The 22,398-nt window shown below is 41.5% G+C and overlaps 1 protein-coding gene across 4 annotated transcripts in view; it reads right to left on the minus strand.

Moving 5' to 3' along the window:
- The window catches only part of CHRDL1 (chordin like 1), a 46,340-nt gene that overhangs the window by 18,125 nt on the left and 5,817 nt on the right, over positions 1–22,398 (minus strand). For all 4 annotated transcript variants that reach the window (XM_067304320.1, XM_067304319.1, XM_067304322.1 and 1 more), the window contains one exon: positions 18,990–19,083. In XM_067304320.1, the coding sequence (XP_067160421.1) occupies positions 18,990–19,083 (94 nt within the window). The remainder of the gene's footprint in view (positions 1–18,989; positions 19,084–22,398) is intronic.

The following is a 22,398-nucleotide window of genomic DNA, read 5'->3' on the forward strand; positions in this document are numbered from 1 at the left end:
TTTTGTTGTTGTTGTTTATAGTGGTGTTTTCAAAATGGGAAAAACCTATTGAACTCAGACTTCAAAAGCCACCCAAAAAGCTGCTGTTTCTCTTATATGCATATGAATGGCAGATGTGCAAATTAGTACACTTTGTTTGCAGAACTCAGTGCACAGGATGGAGTGCACAAGGTGGCAGTGTCAATTCAGCTCCGAAACCTGCTCTGCACCACACAGGTCAGATTTTCTTCTATGACTTAAAGCTATCCATACCTTATCTTAGAACATCCCCTACACTCTTTTAACTATTATCAGTAGACAAACTGTGCAGAGGAATTATACTTCACCTACAAAATGTAAGTCACACTGATACTTACTGGGCTGTGATTCCGGCACTATACATTATACATTTAGGGAGGAATAACCCCATGCACCAGTACCGGCTGGGGTTGACCTGCTGGAAAGCAGCTCTGCAGAGAAGGACTTGGGAGTGCTGGTGGACAAGTTAATCATGAGCCAGCAATGTGCCCTTGTGGCCAAGAAGGCCAATGGTATCCTGGGGTGCATTAGGCAGAGTGTTGCCAGCAGGTCAAGGGAGGCAATCCTCCCCCTCTCCTCAGCCCTGGTGAGGCCACATCTGGAGTACTGTGTCCAGTTCTGGGCTCCCCAGTACAAGAGGGATGTGGCACTACTGGAGCAAGTCCAGTGAAGGGCTACAAAGATGATTAGGGGACTGGAGCATCTCTCTTATGAGGAAAGGCTGAGAGAGCTGGGCCTGTTTAGCCTGGAGAAGAGAAGGCTGAGAGGAGATCTTATCAATGTCTACAAATATCTTAAGGGAGGGTGTCAAGAGGATGGAGCCAGACTCCTTTCAGTGGTGCCGAGCGACAGGACGTGAGGCAACGGGCACAAACTGAAACACAGACACTTCCATCTGAACATGAGGAAAAACCTCTTCACTGTGAGGGTGACAGAGCACTGGAACAGGTTGCCCCGAGAGGTTGTGGAGTCTCCTTCTCTGGAGATATTCAAAACCCGACGCGATCCTGTGCAACGTGCTCTAGGTGAACCTGCTTGAGCAGGGGGGTTGGACTAGGTGATCTCCAGAGGTCCCTTCCGACCTCAACCACTCTGTGATTCTGTGATTTACATTCACAAGAATTTAGCATCTCAGCATGGGAAGAGGCATTTTGAACAAGAGCTCTGTGGAAGTAACAGTGGTGTGTTTATTCTCTGGAGCCAGAATCACTGCAGATTTCTAGGAATGCAGCTGAAATTTTTTTAGTGGGTTTGGGCCTTCAAGTAAAAGAAACCTAACCTGAAAATTCAGGTTTTGCTGTAGCCACTTTCCTATCTATCAGATAGCCGTGGGGAGATTTTTATGTGAAATTATGCCACCAGAGAATGCAAGTTTTTCAGCTGGGAGCTCAAGCAAAAGAGCAGGAGTTTTCTGATGATAAGCACTGGTGTTTAACACAGATATTCAGAGCTTTCCATAAGAGCATTTTTTTAATGTTGGCACTATCAAATATTAATAATCTTTTCAATGGTAAATGTCAAATCTGACTGTGAAGCATACACATCCTACAGTATTTGAAGGTCTAGTAGGTTAGCAAAGAACCTTCTGCTGTGCCCCAGAGAACAGCAGAAGAAGCGAATTTAGCCAGTTAGGGCTCCTTGACTGACATTTAGTTTCTCTTCAGGAGATAGACATAGTATTTGCGTTTCCACCTTTGAGTCACCAGAGATAGCATTATTTCAGTGCAGTCAAAGGAGTCTAATGATAGGTTTCCAAAATCTTATAAATAATACAAAGCTTTAACAGCATCTGTGCTTGGCACAGGAGTGCAATGCTTTCAGCATTTTCTGTATGGTTTATTTGTAATACACATTCTGGAATGGCAAGATGTATGCTCTAATTAAGACATATCTTGTGTAAGTCATTAGCAAGAGATTCAAGTGAAAAATTCAGCTACTGTCACGTTAGGCATGGATACTGGAAAAAATGAATAAAGAGGCACTTCTCAGGACTCTGCCTCCTCCAGAAAGTTGTGTCACCACAGTTTCTTGGGCTTTCTGGGAATGACCTCATAGAAAGCAGAAAGACAGACTGCCAAACCCTTGGTTATCCCCTTGCACCTCAGGCAACTGGAAGAGCAGTACAACTTGAAAGAGAATGAAAGGAGAAATGAAAATGAAAGGAGAAATGAAAGGAGAATACAGATGGTTCTTGCCTGGATATGAGGGCCTGTTAATGCAGCCTCTGCAGGACATTGCCTTGCCTGTATGCAATGCCTGTCCAAAAGCAACCAGCAGTGTTTGGCTCATGGTCTGATGCTCGCAAAGTCCAGTGCTTGAAAGGCTCATCAGGACTTTTCAGAGAATTTGATGAAGAGAGTAAATTTTACTGCAGTTTTACCTTGGTATGCAACACTGCTCAATTAAATCACTATGAAATCTCCAAATGCCTTTAAATTGTCGATTCTAAATAAGGAAGAGGGATGGTGAAACTTTTGTTTACATGATGTTTCTACTTTTACCACAATATCCATGGGACTGTTGAACTATTGCAGAGTTCCTGTAGAATCCCAGGCAGCAGGAGATTAGGCCTTGCATACCACATCTGAGTCTAGACACACAAGCCTGGGAGGCAACGGCTGCTGCTTTTCCAGCTAGAAGAAGGGTAAGTAGGCAGCAGAGGGAGAAAACCTACATTTCTTATATAGCCAGTGCTCACACTGATTCTGATTTCTGCCTTGGTTTCCAGCACTGTCAAGTTAAATGATCACCGTGAATTTCCTAACCTGGTCAAAAAAAGATGCTTTAGATTGCTGAGTTATTCGTGGAGGAAGAGGCTAGGCAGCAATCAGATGGCTTGCTCTGGACCAGCTCAGGCCAGCAGCTCAAGGTCTGCTGCTGCATTGTTTGCTTAATGTTAGGGCCTACATGAAAAATAGATGGACTCCTTGATAACTATAATTTTCTCTCTGAGACCCTTGTAGGTCTCACAGAGAAGGGACAGGAAACTATGTGAGGGTATCAGAAACGTGTCTGAAGATGATGCAGGCTGGCCATCTGAGATCGGCAGAGGACCAGGAGGGACGTAGTGGAATTCTGATAGCGAATTTTCTAAATGGCACTTCAGGTGGGAATGGGATTATTTGTCCCAGGAAGATCTTTCAGTAACAAAAGTAACATCAAGAAACTGTGCCTTGTCCAACTCTGCTGCAGATGCTAGTGAAGAAAGGCTTTCATTTTAAATGGAGCTACTAAAATGTTGCTTGGCCCTGCAACCCTGCAGCAGATAGTTTTCCTCACATATATTTCTTTTAAAGTTGATCATAGAAGTTAGGCCTACAACAGATAAATTCTAACATATAGCCCAAAACAGATGTACATCTGCCTATCGTGGGAATAATGGGACTGAATTCTATCACTGTTCTGAAGGCTTATTTGATGTAATGACGATAACCACAATCAGTTTCCACCACAGGTAATATTATTTTAGGTCCTGAGGCAGCACATACCTGTGCACATGATTATCTTTTAGCACATGAACTGAATGGGGCTATTTGAGTGCATAAAATAAAGTTTGGAAGAAGGTTTCAGAATTGAGACCACATTACTGTTATTGCAAGCAAATGTATACCATCATATATTGGAGACAACGTATTGGAGAGTGCAGCTGATCCTCTGCAAACACAGTATCTGTCTAGAATTGCAAGGAAGCTTTGTTTATATTGCATATCTATATATAACTTCTGTCTGGTGCAATTTCTCTCTCTCTTTCTGTCTTTGCTAGTGTATTGCCTTTCTACAACTAGGATTTGCCTTGGCTTCTTTTCTAGTGCTCTTTAAATCATACCTAATTAGAGGACTTCAGACTCCCTCATGATATCATGTTCTCCTGTAGAATGTGAAATTAGAGTGATTGTGGATTGTTTTAGTAAGTGCCAGGTTTCAACTTTGAAAAATCTTGGCATTAATGTTCATATCAGCATACAGTATTCTGTGCCTCAGTTAAGTTATGTTAGAATCAGATTAATTAACCGCAAATATACTGCATTGCTCAAAGCCCCTGTTTGTAAACCTTATTTCCTAATGAGGGTTGTTCCCAAAACTTTATCTGGCATTTTAATGGTGCTGAGTAACATTGCTTTAATTTGCTGCTTATGCAAAGTACCAGACAAACCGTCTGTGTGAGTCCTTTTAATTAACAGGGTTCAGTCTGAGCTTTTCTTTTTGGCATTCACAGCACATCAGTGGAAGCAATATAAAATGCATAGGGCAAAGATATTATAGCATCAATGGAAAAGGAAGTCGTCTTGTTTCTGGGGTTGGTATTTATTCTCTAAGGGCTCAGACTTCACTACAGAGGATGATAAGCAGTGCTTACTTACATTTGCCTGTGATTTTAGGGGGATCAGGATAAGACCATGACTTAGCAATAGTACTGATTTATCACCAACAACATTAGCATTAGGTAATGCCAAGGAGCTAAGATATGCAACCTCAGCTTAGCACATGACTTGCTCTGGATTTGAATTTATCCTGTAAGTAGCTTTAAAGATTAAACATGGATGAAGAAATCTTTCAGGTTTTACAAACAGGCAACAGAATACAACTGCATCAAAAATGTGATTAGTTTCAAATAATCTTTGTTTTAAAAGCAATTGTAGACTATGGCTACTGTGCTTGAATTATTATATCCAAGTATTCTTCTCTTCCAAACCTGGGATTTCGTCCACCACTAATCTACCTAGGCAGTTTTTCACTGATTTACCATATGCACAACATGTAAATCCTGGCCTTAATGAAGTCAATAGAAAGATTTTCTTCTGAATTTAGCCTAGGTTCCTGCTGTAACTCTCTTTGCTTAAGATTATGTGTGAGGGAATGGAAGCTCATCCTAGGAGGAACTATTGATCTGGACAAGCAAGATTTATATCAGTTCAGATCTACAGTACAACCTGATATGAAACTTCCCCCGAAATAGAATTGCATATTACTATATTTCACTTATTCCATGAACTATAGTCCCTTTGGCAGGGGGTGTGAAGAAATAGTAAGGCAAAAAGTTCATCATGAAGGCATGCTAATTAACTGTGAAGTGGCAGCAGGTGCTGTGCTAATGCTTTCCCAGTAGTTTGTGACAAAACAGTGTTAGATACAGATTTGATAAACCACAAGAGTTTTATGGAAATTTTCTGGTTCAGTGGAGTTTCTTAAATCACAGATTTTTCATGGAAACCTGCCTGGGTTCCTGATGGTCTGTCAAGGACTTGAGATTTCCATGGTCCAAGGTTTGAGGGCCACCACGCTACATATGCACACCCTGGCCAAGGAGCCCAGGGCTCCCTGGTTTCGGGAGCTTCCAGGCTCCAGGGAGCCACTGATGCCATACTCATGGATCACAGTCAGTTTTGCAAACATCATCATTTAGCTTCTTCTGTTTATAACTGTATTCCTTTCTGGATTCTTATAAAAGCTTGTTCCTGAGATGCTTTACCCTTACTTGGATATGGAGCAGAAAAGCAGCAGTTATCTGCAACTAATCCCTTGAATAGCTGAGAGAAATTCCACTGGCAGTTCCTGATGTTTGAAACAGTGGTAACTTCTGTAAAAGTATTTCTGTGCAGAGAGTGAAAAACAGTAACTGGCTAAGGGCAAACTAGCTTTTTGGAGAACTTCACGGAAGGGTGACTTACTTGAGGAAAGGCTTCAGGATCCAGACCTTACTACAGTCAGTGAAATTTTCAACTTGGATCCTTCAGGATGAAGTCAGGAGGCACGGATGCAGTAGCTAACAAACAGCTCACACTGTTTCTAACTAACTCATAGGCTGGCAAAACAGCCTCAGAATCAATGGGCAATCAGAGCATGCTAATTAGTAAGTTATTGTTTATTATGTGAAGTCTGACCTTCAAGACAAGAAAATCCATTGCTTTTGGGTGGCCTTAGCCGTTGTGGACAATGAGACCAAATAGCTTGGCTTTCTCAATGTTATCGTGCTGAGTTTTACTGATCTGCAACTAGTAATAGGCTGAAGTGGTAACAGAGGGTCCTCCTGAAGTGGAGGTTGTACAGGTTTGGCAAGGAAGGCGTGAAGGCGAAGTTCATGCTTCTGCTTACCTCTTGGTATAGTCTGTTAGGACCCTGCACAGCACCAGATTAAGGGGCTGTGGATTTTTATTGCATCTCTATTGAGATACTTTCTTGTACAATACTCTGGCTGTTCTCGTTTGTACTTTCCTTAACACTCTCACTATTGCTTATTTTAGTATCAGAACATCTGGCAAAGATCACTTAAAAAATCCTACAGACTCTTCACTTGCTGACTTAGAAACTATTTTTAAACTGCAACAGTCAGAGTCACCTACTGTCATTTACTGAAAAAGATGGGCTTTTAACATCAAGCAGAAACACTAGGCACTCAGCCTGGCGTGGGTTTTGCAGTTTGTCTGTTTTATGAACCACCCTTATAAAAACAATCAAGTGCTAAACAATATGAAATTAATCATGAGGTTTAATGCCTTAAGAAACTTACCATACTGGGAGCTGTTCTGAAGATGGTAGTCTCTCTGGTCTTTTATAAGTAGACAGATGACTGATAGATTATGAATTTGAATCCAGAGAGGATTTTGTGAAACATGTTTGCTGAATCCACACGGAGCATAAGCATGTCCAGACCAAGAGAATGAGGATTGGTTCTGGGACCCTATTCACTAGGTAAGCAACTGCATTCTGCTATGGTTCAGAGGCAACTGTTTGCACTGATGTCTCTCCTGCCTAGTCCCGTGTACTCCCAGCGATCTTCGCTACTTCCTGAACACAATTGGGAGAGCCAGTTTCGTTGGAACAGGTACTTCAAAGCTCTCAAGGTTGTATCCTGGTGCAGGAGACTATCTTTGGGCACCAGCTAACAGGTGTCCTCACATGCTGCTTCTGTACGGAAATCAGGACACCCCAAATACAACAACATAACATCATGTGAAACAATAATACTTGCCTTGGCGTTTTAAATTGGGGATTTTAAATTGGCGTTTTGGGGGATTTTAAATTTGGCATTTTAAATTGTAGGATAACTACTCAGAAGCAGCATATAAAGAGCAATTATGAAGAATCTTAATTGAAATAAAACCTAGTTCTTGAAAATGTGCAGATCATGAGCATTTCTAATGCTAAAGGGGAGCACAACTAAACTGTGAGAGAACTGGGATTCATGTTTTGCTTAGTGAAAATTATATGAAAGCTGAACCTGCTTAGGTACATACACTGTTCAACACAGTGGGCAGCACTTTGATGACCTCAGATCTGTGTTTGGAAAACCATTTGTTTGGGTAGGAGTTGCACATCCCCCTAGCTCTCCTTGATAGAAATTTATTGTTAGTTCTCCTCCTTCACAGAGTCAAGGTCTTTTCCCTACAACCAAAATCATTCTCTAGGGTGACTCACACAGAAGTCAGCAGAGGATGAATCTTGCTTATCGAGTCTTTGTCCTGGTGTTTTCTATAACAATGTTAAAGGCTAATACAGCAGCCTTCACATTCCACTGTGAAGGATAAACTCCTAGGAAGGCCCAAAATATTGACTGAAGTAATTTAGAATAACAGTAATGGGATAATTTATTCATGTGCAGAAAGTTACATTTCTGGATAAAATCCTGCAGATGGAGTTGCAACTTACAAAGTTGGTTGAAAAAAAAGTCCTGGCAGCAATGGAGAATAAAAAGCTAATTTGCACTGATTGCAATTCATGCCAGGAGCTGGAAGCATAAAATGCAGGGAGCAGAGCGTTGCAGATGAGATGCTGGAAGTTTGCTTTATGTTATGCACCTTGTTACCTCCCTAGCTCTCTTCGACTGCTCCCAGCATGCAAGTTACAGTTGCCAAAGGCCTACCACAGTGCAAAAAATGCTGTTTGTTCCTATACCACTGATGTATTTTTCATATGAAACAGGCTATCATCCACAGTGGGTGTGCATCTGTCTCAGACTGGATTTCACTTTGTGTTTGTGTATGGGGCAGGGGTTCCCAAAATTAGCCAGCCTGAGTACTGTCGTTAATAGCAACAGCTCTATCCTGGGCCAGGCACATGCAGAGTAGGAAGCGTGCCTCCCACTCCAGCTTCTTCCTTTATCTGAAAGTGGAACTGGGGCTAGTAGTGGCAAAAACAGTCCCTGTCTTTTTTGCCAGGCACCCATGACATTGGACTGACTCATAAATATCTGTTTTGGAATTCCTGGTGCAGAGTGTTAGAACTTTGCTAAGGTCCCACCTTGCACATGGTGAGCAGGACCTTTTACACCACAGTATAGATTAGTCCATTGCTTTCAAATGGGTCCTAGTAAGACCAGGGGAATGACCTCTGGGAAAAGAACTCCTTAGTGAATAACTCTGGAGACTCAGACTCAAAGTAAACAAGGTATAACATATTAATTTTGGGTTTGGGGCAGCAATATTGAAAATTAATTCAAAGCCTGTGAGCTGTGCCTTGGTACAAAACATTTCTCTTCAGCAGGTAGTGCTTTTTCACCATGTTGAGCTTATGGAGGAGAAACTAAACTAAAAGGAGGATCCTGACAAATGAAGTGGTGCTTGATTGTGGATGAGAAAGCAACAGTGAGTGACATATCAATATCAGTGAGAGTGTAGAGGGTGCAGAAGAGAAACAAAACCAGTAAATCCAATCGCTTTGAAATTACCTTTGCAAGGTGACCTGGGCTAAACTCTTCTCTCCAGCTTGAAAAAGATATGTGTCTCTTCCTGTTGCTGGAACAGCCTTTTTGACGCATGGATAACCTTGTTTAGATGTGAGCAGTCCTGCAGCTGCTCTGATTAACACTATCTGAACCAGCCTCCTGTCACCTAAGGAATCAGAGCTCTGAAAAAGTGGTAAGGAGTCCTTTGAACCCTGCTGCCTTAGTGTCTGCGTCCAAGAGGTTCAGCCAAAGCTCTCCCCAGTCCTGGAAAGAATCTAAGTGCTAGTGACATTCCAAGTAAAAGATAAAGAAACCTGCTCTATTTCTTAGGCTCTCCCCTCTACTGCACATAAGCCAATAGAATATGGTTATTATATATAAGAAACAGCTACTCAGTATCAGACAGATATTTGGAATGGAGGAATAAATATGTGTTGAAAATCTGATCCTTACAAATTCAAAACAGAGCAGCCTGAGACTTAAAGAGGTGAGGGAAGCATCCTGCAGAAAGAGATTATAGAGCTTGCTAAGAGAGTGAGAGTCAGCCAGATTTTGATCTTAGTTACGTTGAATAAATCTGAAACAACTCTGTTGATCGGACTAATCCCAGTGCTTTGTGTTCAAACTAAACTGTATTTAAAAATATATTATTTTCAAAAAGATCCTCATGCTTATATGGGAAAAGGATCACATAAATAATATTCATCTGTGTTTATGCAGTGCATTTCATTCACAAATAGCAATACTTTTATATAACACAGAACATTTGCCTGTTTTCCTGCAGTCCCAGTGAAAATAAGGTACAGTGATAGCAGTGGGCTTGCTTTGTACCCAGAGATCCAATTAATGCTTATGTTGTGCTCCAGAAGGGCAAAGAAGCGTATAGCTGGGAATCTGGATTTCCTCCTTCTGCCAATGTGGTTCATTTCCCCCAAAAGTCCTTTGGTGCAGGCAACATTCTCGGATCATATCATGGCATGACTGTGCTATGCTGGGGCAGCTTGGTGAGGGGGGCCAAATGCAGAGGGGATAAAGGAAACAAAGATGACAGGGAATCTGCGTAGCACTGGCAGCTCTGTCTCATATTTCTACCATATTCCTTAGCATTTCTAGAGAGGGGACTATATCACAGTCAATAAATGCATCTGTTTTCATAGAAGGCTTAGTCCACAAACTATCAAAGCTAATAGAAATCTGTTGATTGACTACAGTAGACTGTGGATCAGTCCTCATTCCCTCTGCATTTGGCCTTTTCCCTCAGTCCATGCATCACAACCTAACTGCTTATAAATCTATGATTTAAAGAAACATAGATGATGTGTGAAGGTCCCTTTAAAAAACAGCAAAAACAGTTCAACCATGTTGTTTTTAAAGCAGTGGCTGAAGCTGACAATAAATTTGGATTGAAAAGCTGTGCTGTCCAAAAACTGCAAACACAAGTCCTAAACAAAATCCATATGTGCCTCTCGGAGATGCAGGTGTCAAAGATATTAAGGCACAAAATGCTTTACATTAAAATAACTTCAAGGACAAGGTTAAGCTCCAAAAACTCCAATGTAATTCAGAGTTAAGCACAACAGTTAGTCTTTAATATGATCAGATGGTAGAAAGTATATGAAACTCATTGCTTGAAGGAACTAGTAGCACCTTATCTAGGTAGTATGAACTTTCATACAGATTCAAGCCAAAGATGTAGTTTCAGTTTAAACACTCAAAAGGTTACTAGTTGTTTTTTAGCTTTCTAGGGCTAATGTCAGGCTCTTCACATTATTTTAATATATTTTCTGCAGCTTAATTTCCTGTGTTTTCTTTTATAGTGGCATAAAAAAATGCCCAGCAAAACTCTGAAGTAGTTATAAAACACTTTCTAGGTTGCTCCGTTTTAATTCCTGGTCTAAGGTTGAACCATTATATGAATCTATCAATCATTCTTCCAGCCAAGGAAGCAAATTGAAAGAAGTTTTGGTGCATTTTGAATCCTGTCTGAAGTATCTTTGAAGCTCTGATGAAACAGTTATCTTGGAAAAATTCTGAGCAACCTATCATGTCAATACAAAGACTGGAAGTTCTAGTCCTGTCCTCCATGTGTGCAGATACATTTTTTTTTCAGTGCATATTGGAAGCTGGTTTACAGATAGATTGTTTGAATTTTTAGCGTTTAAAGGAACAAAATGGAAATAAGTGATAACCTTGATCTGGCAGTGACAGCAAACATTCCTTATGAAGCTAGTATCAAAGGCAAATTATAGAAAAAAATGAATATTGATCTGAGCCCAGGTCAATATGAAGAATTAGACATTTCACAAGAATGCCTATTTCATTTTATTTCCAAATCAGATTTTTTCCAAATAAACAATTTACTTGAACCATCTGACAGTTACCCACTGTTAGGACTATGCATAAACCAGGACATCTCACTAATTTCTGATGCTGTGTAACATTCTGTGAGTCCTTTATATTCCAACTTGTTTGTACGCACAGAGTAACCATAAACAGGCATGGCTTTGTATTTCTCTGACACCTCCACAGGAGTCAAGTGCAGACTGCAGAAATTTGAAAATTGCTTTTATCAATAGATAATAGTAAGTAGTTCTCCAGTTATGACTACTAACTGGTGTGTATGTTGGTGTGCCTGTTCCCCAGCCTCCTGTACTGTGACTGCCAAAAGCTCAGGTCACAGGTTATTTCTGATTACTTTTTCATCATCTGAGAAGTACAAAGGTGGGCTGTGAAGGCAGTGGCACAGCTACCAGGCCTACAGGCAGTGTGATGTCATGTATTAAAGGTCTCGAGATTCAGATGCTGAGGTAAAGTAACAAGAGAAGGTAGAGATGGACATTGGAGGGGAGCTGAGCATGCACTGTTTCTTCCATGAAATGAGGCTCATGTCAACCATGTGACAAAGTGGGCAGGATGCTGAGAATGTAGCCAGTTTTTCCCAAAAGTGAGATGTGCCTATAGCTCCAAACTCATATTTCTGTCAATATTCTCTTATTCAAGTGCCGATTGCCTATTCCTTGGTGTCAGGAAAGCAATCCTAGTAGGACTCACTGGTAAGGTGGTTATGAACTTCAGAGAGGAGTTCATCAGTTAGAGAATATAGATAGGTATTATTCTCTGAATGAACAGTTCAGACAGAAGCATGCATAAAGGTTTTAAGTGGTCAAGATTTTCAGGAGTCTGACTGTTTCTATATTATCAGACGGACAATCCAGCTGCTTCCAAAACTGTAGACAATGTTGTATGAATAAAGAATAAAACAGGTAGGACTTTCAGCATGCAGTTGATTCATTAATGTTCATTAATGTTCATTAATGATTATGAAGTCTTCTCACTCTTGTATTCCAACAGTAATTCTACAGAACTCTCTTTCTGCACACTGAGTTCTCTTTTTCCTCAATTTTTTAGCACTGTATTTTTTATGGAGACACTTGAAGGGACTTTCAGTTGTACATGTGGTACACTACTCCATCATGGCTAGATTGGACTTTGTAGGTGACATTTAGGTCAGGTGTTTGAACTCCTCCAGGGCTAATGGTTGATAGATACAATGGAGCTATGTGAAGGCTGCCCTACTCACAGTACTTTTAGGAACCGCAGTTATTGTAATGTTGTACTTTCAATGCCAAACTTAATTGATGCTTGTGCTGCCTTTGATCTTTTTCATCTGAACATTTCTGCCAAGATCTAACCTTTCTCAAGCAATGATTTATACAGAGATACTCCTCCACAAATCCTTAATCCCAATTAGTCTGAGTATCCTTGATGCATCAAACACGATGCTCCAATCAGCTGTGTGTAGTGGACTTAGAATTCAGTATCAAAATCACTAATATGCTGTTGATGTTTTCCACCAATGATGTATTTTATAAGATTTCTCCATAATTTTTCAAGCCTTTCATAAAATGACAGCTCCTATTGCTGTTTTTTTTCATCTCACAGACTAAATCTAGGCCTTTAGGTGGTCTATAAGGTGCCTTTTTTATTGTTATTTTCCAAAAATACGCCATGTGTCGACTTTCAGTAGCTACAATATTTGCTCCTGTCAATTCAGATTTCAGTAGGGATCACAAAAGAAAGAAATGCTGTCTGCACTTTATTCTTCTTATGAGACTCTCTCTGTGGCCTTCTTCCTTACTCCTCTCACTATTGTATAGAAGAAAGGAAATCACAGGCTCAGAGACTGTGTGTACTACTGCCTCAACAAAATCTCTCTGTGGGGTAAGATGGAAAATGGGTCTCTTGGCAACACAGTTCGTGAAGAAATTTGGTTGTTCAGGGACTTATGCAATAGAGGGACAGATTGGTATACAGAGAGGAGAAGAGTTTCCATGGTTGAAGCTTGTCAGAGTTGAGAACCCCCAGGATCTTTCATAGCAGGGCACAGATCTGATCTTTCAGACAGTGGAGAGTTTCACAAGTTACATGTGAAGTCTGGATCCATCTCCATATTCTCATAAAATACTCAGGTGCTTGAACCATCAATACTGATTCAGACAAATCTTTTAGAAGGATGGTATGCTCTTTGACAGGTTATTCTGGAAGATTTTTGATCTTGAATATTGTTAAAATATTTGGTTTTCAATCTGAAAGTCAGGATATGAAGTGTTTCTGACTTGAATTTCAGACAGTTTAGCATCAGTTGACAGAGGTGCATCTTACCTGGGAGATAACAGCTGTTCTTTTACCAACAGCATGGAAAACAGCATCTGCTCAGTAAAAGACTACCTAAACATCTCTTAATATTAACATTTCTTCTTAACGTTTCTACTCCAGCCTCACACCCTTCTATTTAAGGCAATTAAAACTCCTTGTGACTCCAGTGAGATCTGGACCATGAGTTTCTCACTTAGTAATATGAGAAGGGTTGGTGGTTGCAGTAAGAACTGTGTAGAGAACAGAAGATTTAGGAACAATGTCCCCCCCTCCTTCAAAATTCTTTGTGAAATAGATTGGGGTTTTTTTGAAAGGAAGGATGGGAAGATTGGAACTGAGAACCTGAGAGCTTTGATGTGTGAGCTGGGTAGAAATCAAAACCTATCCACCAAATGTTTTAAATTCAGTGTATGTGCATTCTGCAAAGGAAAGCCATTGCACCAGAGCATTCCAACTGCCCAGGCTGAAGATTTTGGTTGCAATTCAGTGCAAGATGCATTGTATTATACACATGCTTCTGTGTTTACTTATATGATATAGGGTCAATGGGAGGTGTAAGTACTTAGCACATTGCAGGACTGAGTTTTTAAGAATATCTAAGCTACAGAGTGCCGTGTGTTACCTGGGCTAGCTCAGCAACAGGAAGGCATCAAGTAGAGGTAGCACTGAGCTCACTGCAAGTTCATTTTCTGTGCTTCTCAAGAGGGTTTCACCCTGCAGTGAGCTCTGTGCTGTCCTAATCCAGGGTCTAAAGTAGCTAGTAGTTTGGAGGCATGGGTATCACTAAGTCATGCTGCAGTCTACCATGTAGACGTAGCCTCATTTATTTTTAGGTGATGTTCTCGGACCACAGTTGTCAGATACCTGATCTGGTCCGTCTTTGTGTTTTGTCCAAGTATTTATATATGTACCACCTGGCATTTTGCTGTTATATCAATATCTAAGGAACAGCAAAAAGTACATCAGAAAAGTAGTTTGAATTTGATACAGACTGAAAAATCATAGTACAATAGGAGCCTAAACATAAATGTGTTACTAATCATGAACTTTCCTGGAAGCCAGTATGTTCAGTCAGGGCAGCAAGCTTAAAAAATACTGGACCCAGATGGGCTGATTCATACATCAGCGTGCAGTCTAATCCACTGAGAAATCAAACCAGGAAATGGAATATGGAAACCCTGTCTAAATCCTGCAGTGTGCATCTTTACTTCTAGTGTAAGCTTGCTCCATCTTATATTTACATATTCCAGAGTGTATTCAAAAATTCTAAAACTTAAACGAGAGTCCAGATGCTTTCAGTAACAATCGTTCAATGTAGAAATTATACAATTTAGAATAAATGTTCCATTTGTAAAGGCACTGTCCATAATAGTGCCATAAAGATGCTTTAAGAACTTGTACATCAAGTTTGTTTTCATGACAGGAGATAGGAGGTCTGAAGTCCTCTTGGTAGCACCAGAGCTGATCCAGCTCTAAGAATGGCAGTGAATTATCTCCCTAACTCTGTAAATCACCTCTCCTCTGAGGCTGCCTGAGAATCCTGACGTGGGAGAAGGGAGTTCAAGCTCTGAGGCTGTGGTAAGATGTGCAATTTTAGTTCCAGCTCAGCTGATAACCCTTAGCCCAGCTTAGCATATCTGACTGCAGAAAGAGTACCAGTGCATCTGATGTCCTTTTGGGGCTCAAGGAGTGTAAAAAGAGTCCCAATGAGATGTGAAGCTAGTTTCTTTGGTCACATGTGTGTGATGATAAGAATATAATTCAGATAATAAAGTAAAATATTTTTCAGAGCTGCAAAAGGGAGGAATATTTAGTTCTGTGGAAGACACAAGGTCTGGATTTTGCCAATACTGTGAAGAATAAGTTTCAACAAGCTATGAAAAAGCTAGCAATGAATCTGTGGTAGAAGCTGGTAGGATAAACCACTGGCAAAAAGTGGAAGATGCTTCATAATATATGTCTGACGACTGTTTAGGATTCATGGTGGCTGGTGCCGGGGAGACAGGATACAAACACTGCATCTCTTTGTGCCAGCAAGACCAGTGTCACTATGGATGCGGGAGACTAATTCCAAGGGGAGAGCAGTGCCAACTTTTCTCAAAGGAATCCCTTCAACAGCTCCTCCACTTAGGTAGTTATGAAGTTCAGTTTCCAAAGAAAGTTGCCGCCTCCTGGCATTACCTCTGCTTCATTAAATAAGGAGGCACTTATTTGGGCAGTTACGCTCTACAAGGCCTGCAGAAAGTCAGGAGGAAGAGCCTGAAGTCACTGTGACTAGCACTACTCATTTCTGAAATGCAGCTCGAGAAACAGGGGAAACATACGTGACAGAACATAACGAGCATTTATGAGAGTGATTCAAATCGATGGCTGATGGCCAGAGCTTAGGCATCTTCCATTACAAAATAACCAGTGGAACCTGAGAGGTGAAATTCCCGCGTATCATGGGATGCTGCACAAAAGACATCGTATGTCAGACACACGGAAATGGAAAACTGGAATGAGATGTGCAAGAATAATGACTGAGATTCCTATTCAGGTCAGGCATGAACATTACCACTGAATACAGAGCATCCAAATATGAGGTATGTAATCACTGCAGAATGCAAATAACCACGGAAATCCCAGAAGATTCTTGTGATTTGCCTAACATTGGTGCAGATCTGTATGTGAATTACAGATTCAGTTAGGGAAAAAATATTGCTTAGTGGCACTCTTACTCATACTTTTTAATGAGCTACTGCCCAACTCATACTCCAGCAATTTACAGCCCATCATATGTGGCAGACAGGCTACAGCTGGATTCCAGGAGGAGTTAAGGGAAGATAATGGATCACAATTCAGGAAGGTATCATGCTGATAATTTTCAGGATTTATCAGTTTAAACACAGTATAAAATGCTTGCTGAAGACTGTATGAATAGCAAGAACTTTATTTGATAAGAGAGATTTGAGAGTTTACTGGGGCCCTTACTCTTTCTCACTAGGTTATTGCAGAATGCCTTAAAATCTTCATTGGGATCACCACGTTTACAGCCATATGAACTGAGAAAAGCCAGAGTTCACTACCAAAAAGCACTTGAATCAGAGACAATCCATCTAGAAGCATTTATTATTATGTACTAAATACTGAACAGAGATATTAAAAAAACACTTTCTGCCCCCAAATGTCAATTACACGCAAGAGTGGGATTTCTCTGTTTTAACTTTAGCTGTCAAAAAAGTAAGTATCTAGCATAAGCTATTTGCCTGGGCTCCCTCAACAGTCAGTGGAGAGAGAGAGGCATCTCCAGAGAAAAGTTCTTCTCATTCTGGATAACGGAATGAATCACCCTCTGGGGACAGTGTGTTTCCAACAGCTATAAGGGTATCTAGATAATTCCCTTGCCTGTTGGAGTTTAGAATAGTTGTAAAAACAGACCAGTTTTTGGATGCACAGGTCCTTCTTTTCATCTGAAAACTAAGGAGGGGGTTGTGTTTCCAACATCTTACCCATTTTATCTAACTATACTAGTTGATCAGATAAAAGCTATTTACCTTACAAACTTTCTTTCCTAAGTGTTAGACCATGATAGCTAAAACTGTCCCGTCAGCTAGGTGCCAAACTGGTAGATCTAAAGTTGGATAGGATGGATCTCATCCCAAGACACAGGAAGAGTGAGATTATCCAAAGAACGCCCAATAGTTATCATCACTGCAAATAAGAATACAAGCAAGAAGTGGCTGACAGCCTGCTGAAGCTACAGTCAAACCCTCCATACCAGGGCCAAGCGCAACTGCTGTCCCAGCAGGTCTGTGCTAGCGAGGAAGAAAATGATGTCTAGGTGCAACCTAAGTTTTTTCAAACCTTTTGGGGATCTCCAGGGTGCTGCTGAGACATAACCTACCTAGCCACCGATGATAAAAACAGTAATGACAAGAGAAAGAGACTTGAGGTATCGTTCTGTAGACTTACTGTGTACTTCAGTGGCTGAGAAGGCTATTGTGGAAAGAACTGTTTTGATAATATGATGCCTTGTGATCAGAAAGCCATTAAGATATAGTGACAGTAATTATGACGCGTCTGACCTTTTTATCTGTAAATTGGATCAGGTTGCTTTCCTTGACTATACAGAGGTATGTGGAAAGAAACACTGCTTAGAATATAAGATAGAAAAGACAAAGCACTGGAAATGTCTTGGAGGAAACAGGCCTGCACTGATGAGCAGGGATTAATCATGTAAGTTTGGGAAGCTGCCGTATCTCTTCAATGATAACTGGCATTTAAAGGCACATGCTGCTACAGGATGTGTTAAAACCAGCCTTGTGGACTGACAGCTGTTACTATCATATGGTATATATACTCTTTGTACTCTGGGACAAGGCAGGAATATGCTGCAGGAAGGATGGGACTCACCTCCCTGAACTACAGACAGTAACAATGTAGGTGTCTGTGTCCAAAGCAGTGGTCTAATTCTGTTACAGTCTACAGAAAATATCAGAGCTTCCAGGATACAACTCATCTGACCCGTGTAGACTTCTGTCATGACACCAGATGAGTTATGCACTGGAAATGCTTGTTTATCCTCACTGATTACAAGGGGGTTCTAGATACCTAGATCAGATATTGCTATCTACGTCTGGTCAGATGAATCCTACCAACAGTAGACCAGTGGGTTCCATTTACACTCCAGTGAGTGCAGCCAGTCCACTCCAAGCCCTGCTGAACAGCAAACTGATTCCCGCGTGCAGGTCCCTCCACCCTCTGCTCACAGGTTTTGGTCAGGGAACAGCTGTTTTCCTCGGACAGTGAAACTCCCTCCGGAGCGAGTCAAATAAAAACCCTTTCTACGATGCTGCATGAATACCCTTTTATAAGTGGAAATGAGGGGTGCCACTAAGACAGACATTTAGGGAAAAGCCCCAGTCAGATCTAGAAGCCATTAGGCCATGTCGGGAATGTTGTAACAGCCTTATGAAAGATCCTGCCTAGTCTCTTTCATACAGTGGTTCTTAATAATGAGCATATAATAAATGTACAGTCTGGAGGAATTTACTATACAGTATCCAATTGGATTTATATAGTCATAAACTTCCACAGCACTGCTTCTATGATTTACAACACTCCCTACTAATTATGAAGCAATGCCTGGATATGAGAGGTAAAAGGCAAATGTTACCAGACTGGTTGTATAGTGATATTATACAAATGCACATTTGCCACAGCAATTTAGAATTACGTATTAACAGAGAACCATTGCAAGTAACGATGTGTTTTAGCCTGCTCTTATGAAAAGTACCAAGTAGAAACTGTAGGAAGGCTGTGGGACAGGGTGTTTACTGTGATGGTGTTCGGAGATAAGAGAAGGAGTGGGGAGGGGATGCTTCACAGACAGCTGTGAATGAACTTCTGCTACCTTCTGCCTGGTGGGAAGGGTTTGGACTTAGCAGCTTAGCTGATCCTTTTCAAAACCTATACTTCTGATTTTCTAAAAAGAAACCACCATCAAAAATACTACAACTCACTATAGAACAAGCCTACCTCATGACCTGAGCGGGTATAGAAGGACGTTTACTTCACAGAAGTTTTCCAGCACAGACATTTCACAATTGCTGTTACTCAGCATAGTAAATAGCTATTTCAGAAAGGATCGTGTGTCCTCAATATAAATTACCTGGGCATCGTGGGCAGCACAGCTGTGGTACGTGCACAGGAGAAGGACAGTGTAGGCTTGGGCATCGTATCCTGCTGCACAGTACGTTTCCATTCTGCAGGTGGAACATAATACAGTGCTTTAAGGGAATGGGCCAACTTGCAAGTTTCTGTGCTCTCCATTCTACACCTAGATACTTGAAAAACAAATGCTTTTTTTTACAACATTCTGATTTCACTTACACTGGGGTAAGCCCAGACTATTTCCACTGCCCCTGAATTTATGCTGAAGGTCAGAATGTAGCATAAACTCATACAAACATTAAAATCATAGGAAGTGCTTAAAAATGGATTTCAACAATCTTCGTCTGTGTTTTCTTTTGAGCAGATTATGCTTAAGACTTGTTTTTGCAGAGCTAAGACATAGATAGTGAATAGTAGGTCTCTGAGATATCCCCTACTGAGGGTTAGTTCAAGACCGCAAGAGACAATAGTGTCTGTAATTTTTCCTGAAAACTGTGGAGAGTCTTTTGTTTTCATTTGATGGGTTCCCTGGTAGACAAAGAACACCAGTTGGTAAGTAGCCATTTTTCTAAGAAATACGAGCGAGTCTTGAGAATAGTGTTCATTATTCATGTCATTAACATAATATTCTATTTGACCACATCTAAGTTTGATTTATAATTAAAATATAGGGAATTTTCAGTCTCCAGTGTCTGTAACCAGAAAAGACTATCCATTTCAGATTCCCATTTCCCATCAATAATTCATCCTCCTAATTTAGCTCTGAGTTGCTCATGTTTATAGCAAGAAAGATCTTTCAGCATGAACACTGATACTATGCTATGATTGTAGTTTTGGGTGCTGTTAGGAATAAAGCCACTTCATTTTCATATGCCTTCTGGAGCACTGAAATGTTTCCAGTGGAGGTGCAGACTGAGATTTCATATGTGTAGGCTTTTCTAGCCATCTCCTTCAAAATTATCCATTGACTCCTAAATATCTGTGGACTACAGGCTGGAATCATACTGTTAGAAGATCATTGCTAGCCATAGACTATGTCTGTGCATCTCTGGAAAGAGACTCTAAAAGTGATATTGTCATCTGTTTCCAATATGATGACTGAAATTAAATATACTGACTTTACAGAGCAGGGCTGGAGACTCTCTGAGAGACAGCGACTATGGTTGGGCTGCACGGCTCCTGGCCAGCAGGCCCTCACCTGGGAGCCTTTAAAGCACTGGTGCGGAGGAACGGCTGGCAGGCTCTGCTGGCCCGGAGCACGTGGCTTCCTCGCACCATGGCCCCCCTTCCCCTTCAGTCACTAGTCCTGCAAAATCTCCTGATGCCTATGTTCGCTTCTTGTGCACGACCAGTTGTGATAAAAACTCTGCAGGCCAGCTTCTCCTCTCGGTGCTGCCTACAGTACTCCGCCGTTTGCAGCAGGACCTAACTATTTTAATGGATCTTATGCTTAATGAGACTGATCTTATGCTTAGATTCACAGAGATATTTGGGAGACCAAGCCCTACTGGCTCGAGTGGGACTTAAGCTCCTATACACCTTTGTGAGAGAGAACCATGCTGAGCGTTTCTGCTTCAGATACCCAAAGAATAACAATGCAGCTCTCTTCGTTTGCTGTATTAGCAGTGCTAAATGCAAAGAGCATTGATTTTAGCCCCTGAAGTCTGCAGATCTGACTTTGAACACAAGCAGGAGGCTGCTCTATTTTAAAGAGTGAAATAATGATCTGGCAAATTGTGAGTGCTTTAATTTACCAGACAGTAACAGTCAACAGTCTCCACTGTGTATTTGGGGAGGGGGAGGAGAAGGGGAAGAGGGTGAGAACACTGAATTATGTTTAGTTTTATTCTGGTTTAAGTGTGTAAACTCTAACTTGTAAAAACTACTACTACACACACAAAACTAGGATATTTTTTAATGCCATGCTGAATAATTTGGCCTCTGTTTGGTTAGGTTTGTCTCGCCTTTTTCTTAAACATCAGAAGTGTGCATGCTGGGTTGGGGGGGAATTGTTTAGAGAAGGTGCAGAGATCCCTCTCGGTTGCCTGGCTGATGTGACCTGTTTTGTGCGGTGATCATGTGGATCATGGTGCTTGAGGCTGGCAGAGAAATTTTCCCTTGTGGTCACAGTGGTGATGAAGACCCCTGGGGATGTGTTTGCTTTCCCTCCAGGGTGAGGGAGTAGATGCTGGTCCAGACTCTGTACATGTCCTTTGCCTAACTGGTTTCCTGCCAGGGAGTTATAGCGGGTGACACTCGGCTCCCTTATTTGCTGTCTGTGGCAAACTCTAGTTTCATTTCTTTATGCTGTAATGTTATCAGGTCTGTGCTTGTGGTCATGGGATGTTATCTAATGCTTTATATAGCCTTAATTTTATTAATATTATGAATTACTGAGAGTTTCCTGCTGATCTGGAGTTCTCACTGTAGGCTAGTGCTCTGGTGGTGTTTCTCTTGCCCCGGGCAAAGCTCGAAGAAAGGGCCAGATGCTGCGGATGCTCTTTGGGGGTTTCCTCCCAGGCAACGACACAATCTTGTTCCACGGATCCCCCAGCGGCCTTGCTGCTGCAGCGAGCCCTAGTTGTGTTTTGCACCCTCACTGTACGTCAGAGGTGGAACAGGGCGAATGAGCAAGCGGAGCCCAGAGCCACTTCGGGCTGCAGGTACTGACAGCTACCACAAGCAGAGTTTCCATCTCTGCTTCCCTTGTTGCCCTCTTCTGTCACTCTGGTCTTCCACATCCGTGTGAGAAGGAGAGAAATAAAATACATCCCGCCTGCTGGCCTCTCGCAGTGCAGGGGGATGCCTGGATCGCAGCAGTGCTGCTCTCCAGAGGAGGGTTGCATGTGCTTTCCCAGCCCTCCAGACTCTCTAACATCTTCCTGAAAATCATTGAGCAATGATTTGTATCCACATCTCTAGGGTTTCCAGCGATTTCATCCCCACCCAAGGCACAGCCTTCCAGCAGTTTAATGAGTGTTTTACCACACACTGTTTCTGAGGGAGTTTTAAGCTTTTGCATACAGATCAGCAAAAGTGATGGAAACTCCTTTTAGCTTTAAAGGGAGGCTTTTCCTCCTCTTCCTAGTGCACTGCTTTTGCTCTTACAGATGCTCTGTGCACAGATGTGAGATGCAGCCAAGTTTGTGGGACTACTGTTTGTATATCTCTGCACAAAAGTGTAGTAGCAGATCCCTCAGAGCAAATCCTGCACAGGGGCCCAATATTTTACACTTGCAGGGGGGAGAATAGCCAAGAAGATTTTATTTCACATTAAATACAGCAGGCAAAATTCAGCATCTGGCGTGTCTCATATGTTAGTGATTAAGATCCCTTATTGTTTAGTCATTTTTAAAGTACTCCAAGGGACAAATTCTGCCCTCATTTTCCTGCCCCCCCCCCCAAGC

This window comes from Apteryx mantelli, chromosome 13 (assembly GCF_036417845.1).
Source record: "Apteryx mantelli isolate bAptMan1 chromosome 13, bAptMan1.hap1, whole genome shotgun sequence".
Lineage (NCBI taxonomy): Eukaryota > Metazoa > Chordata > Aves > Apterygiformes > Apterygidae > Apteryx > Apteryx mantelli.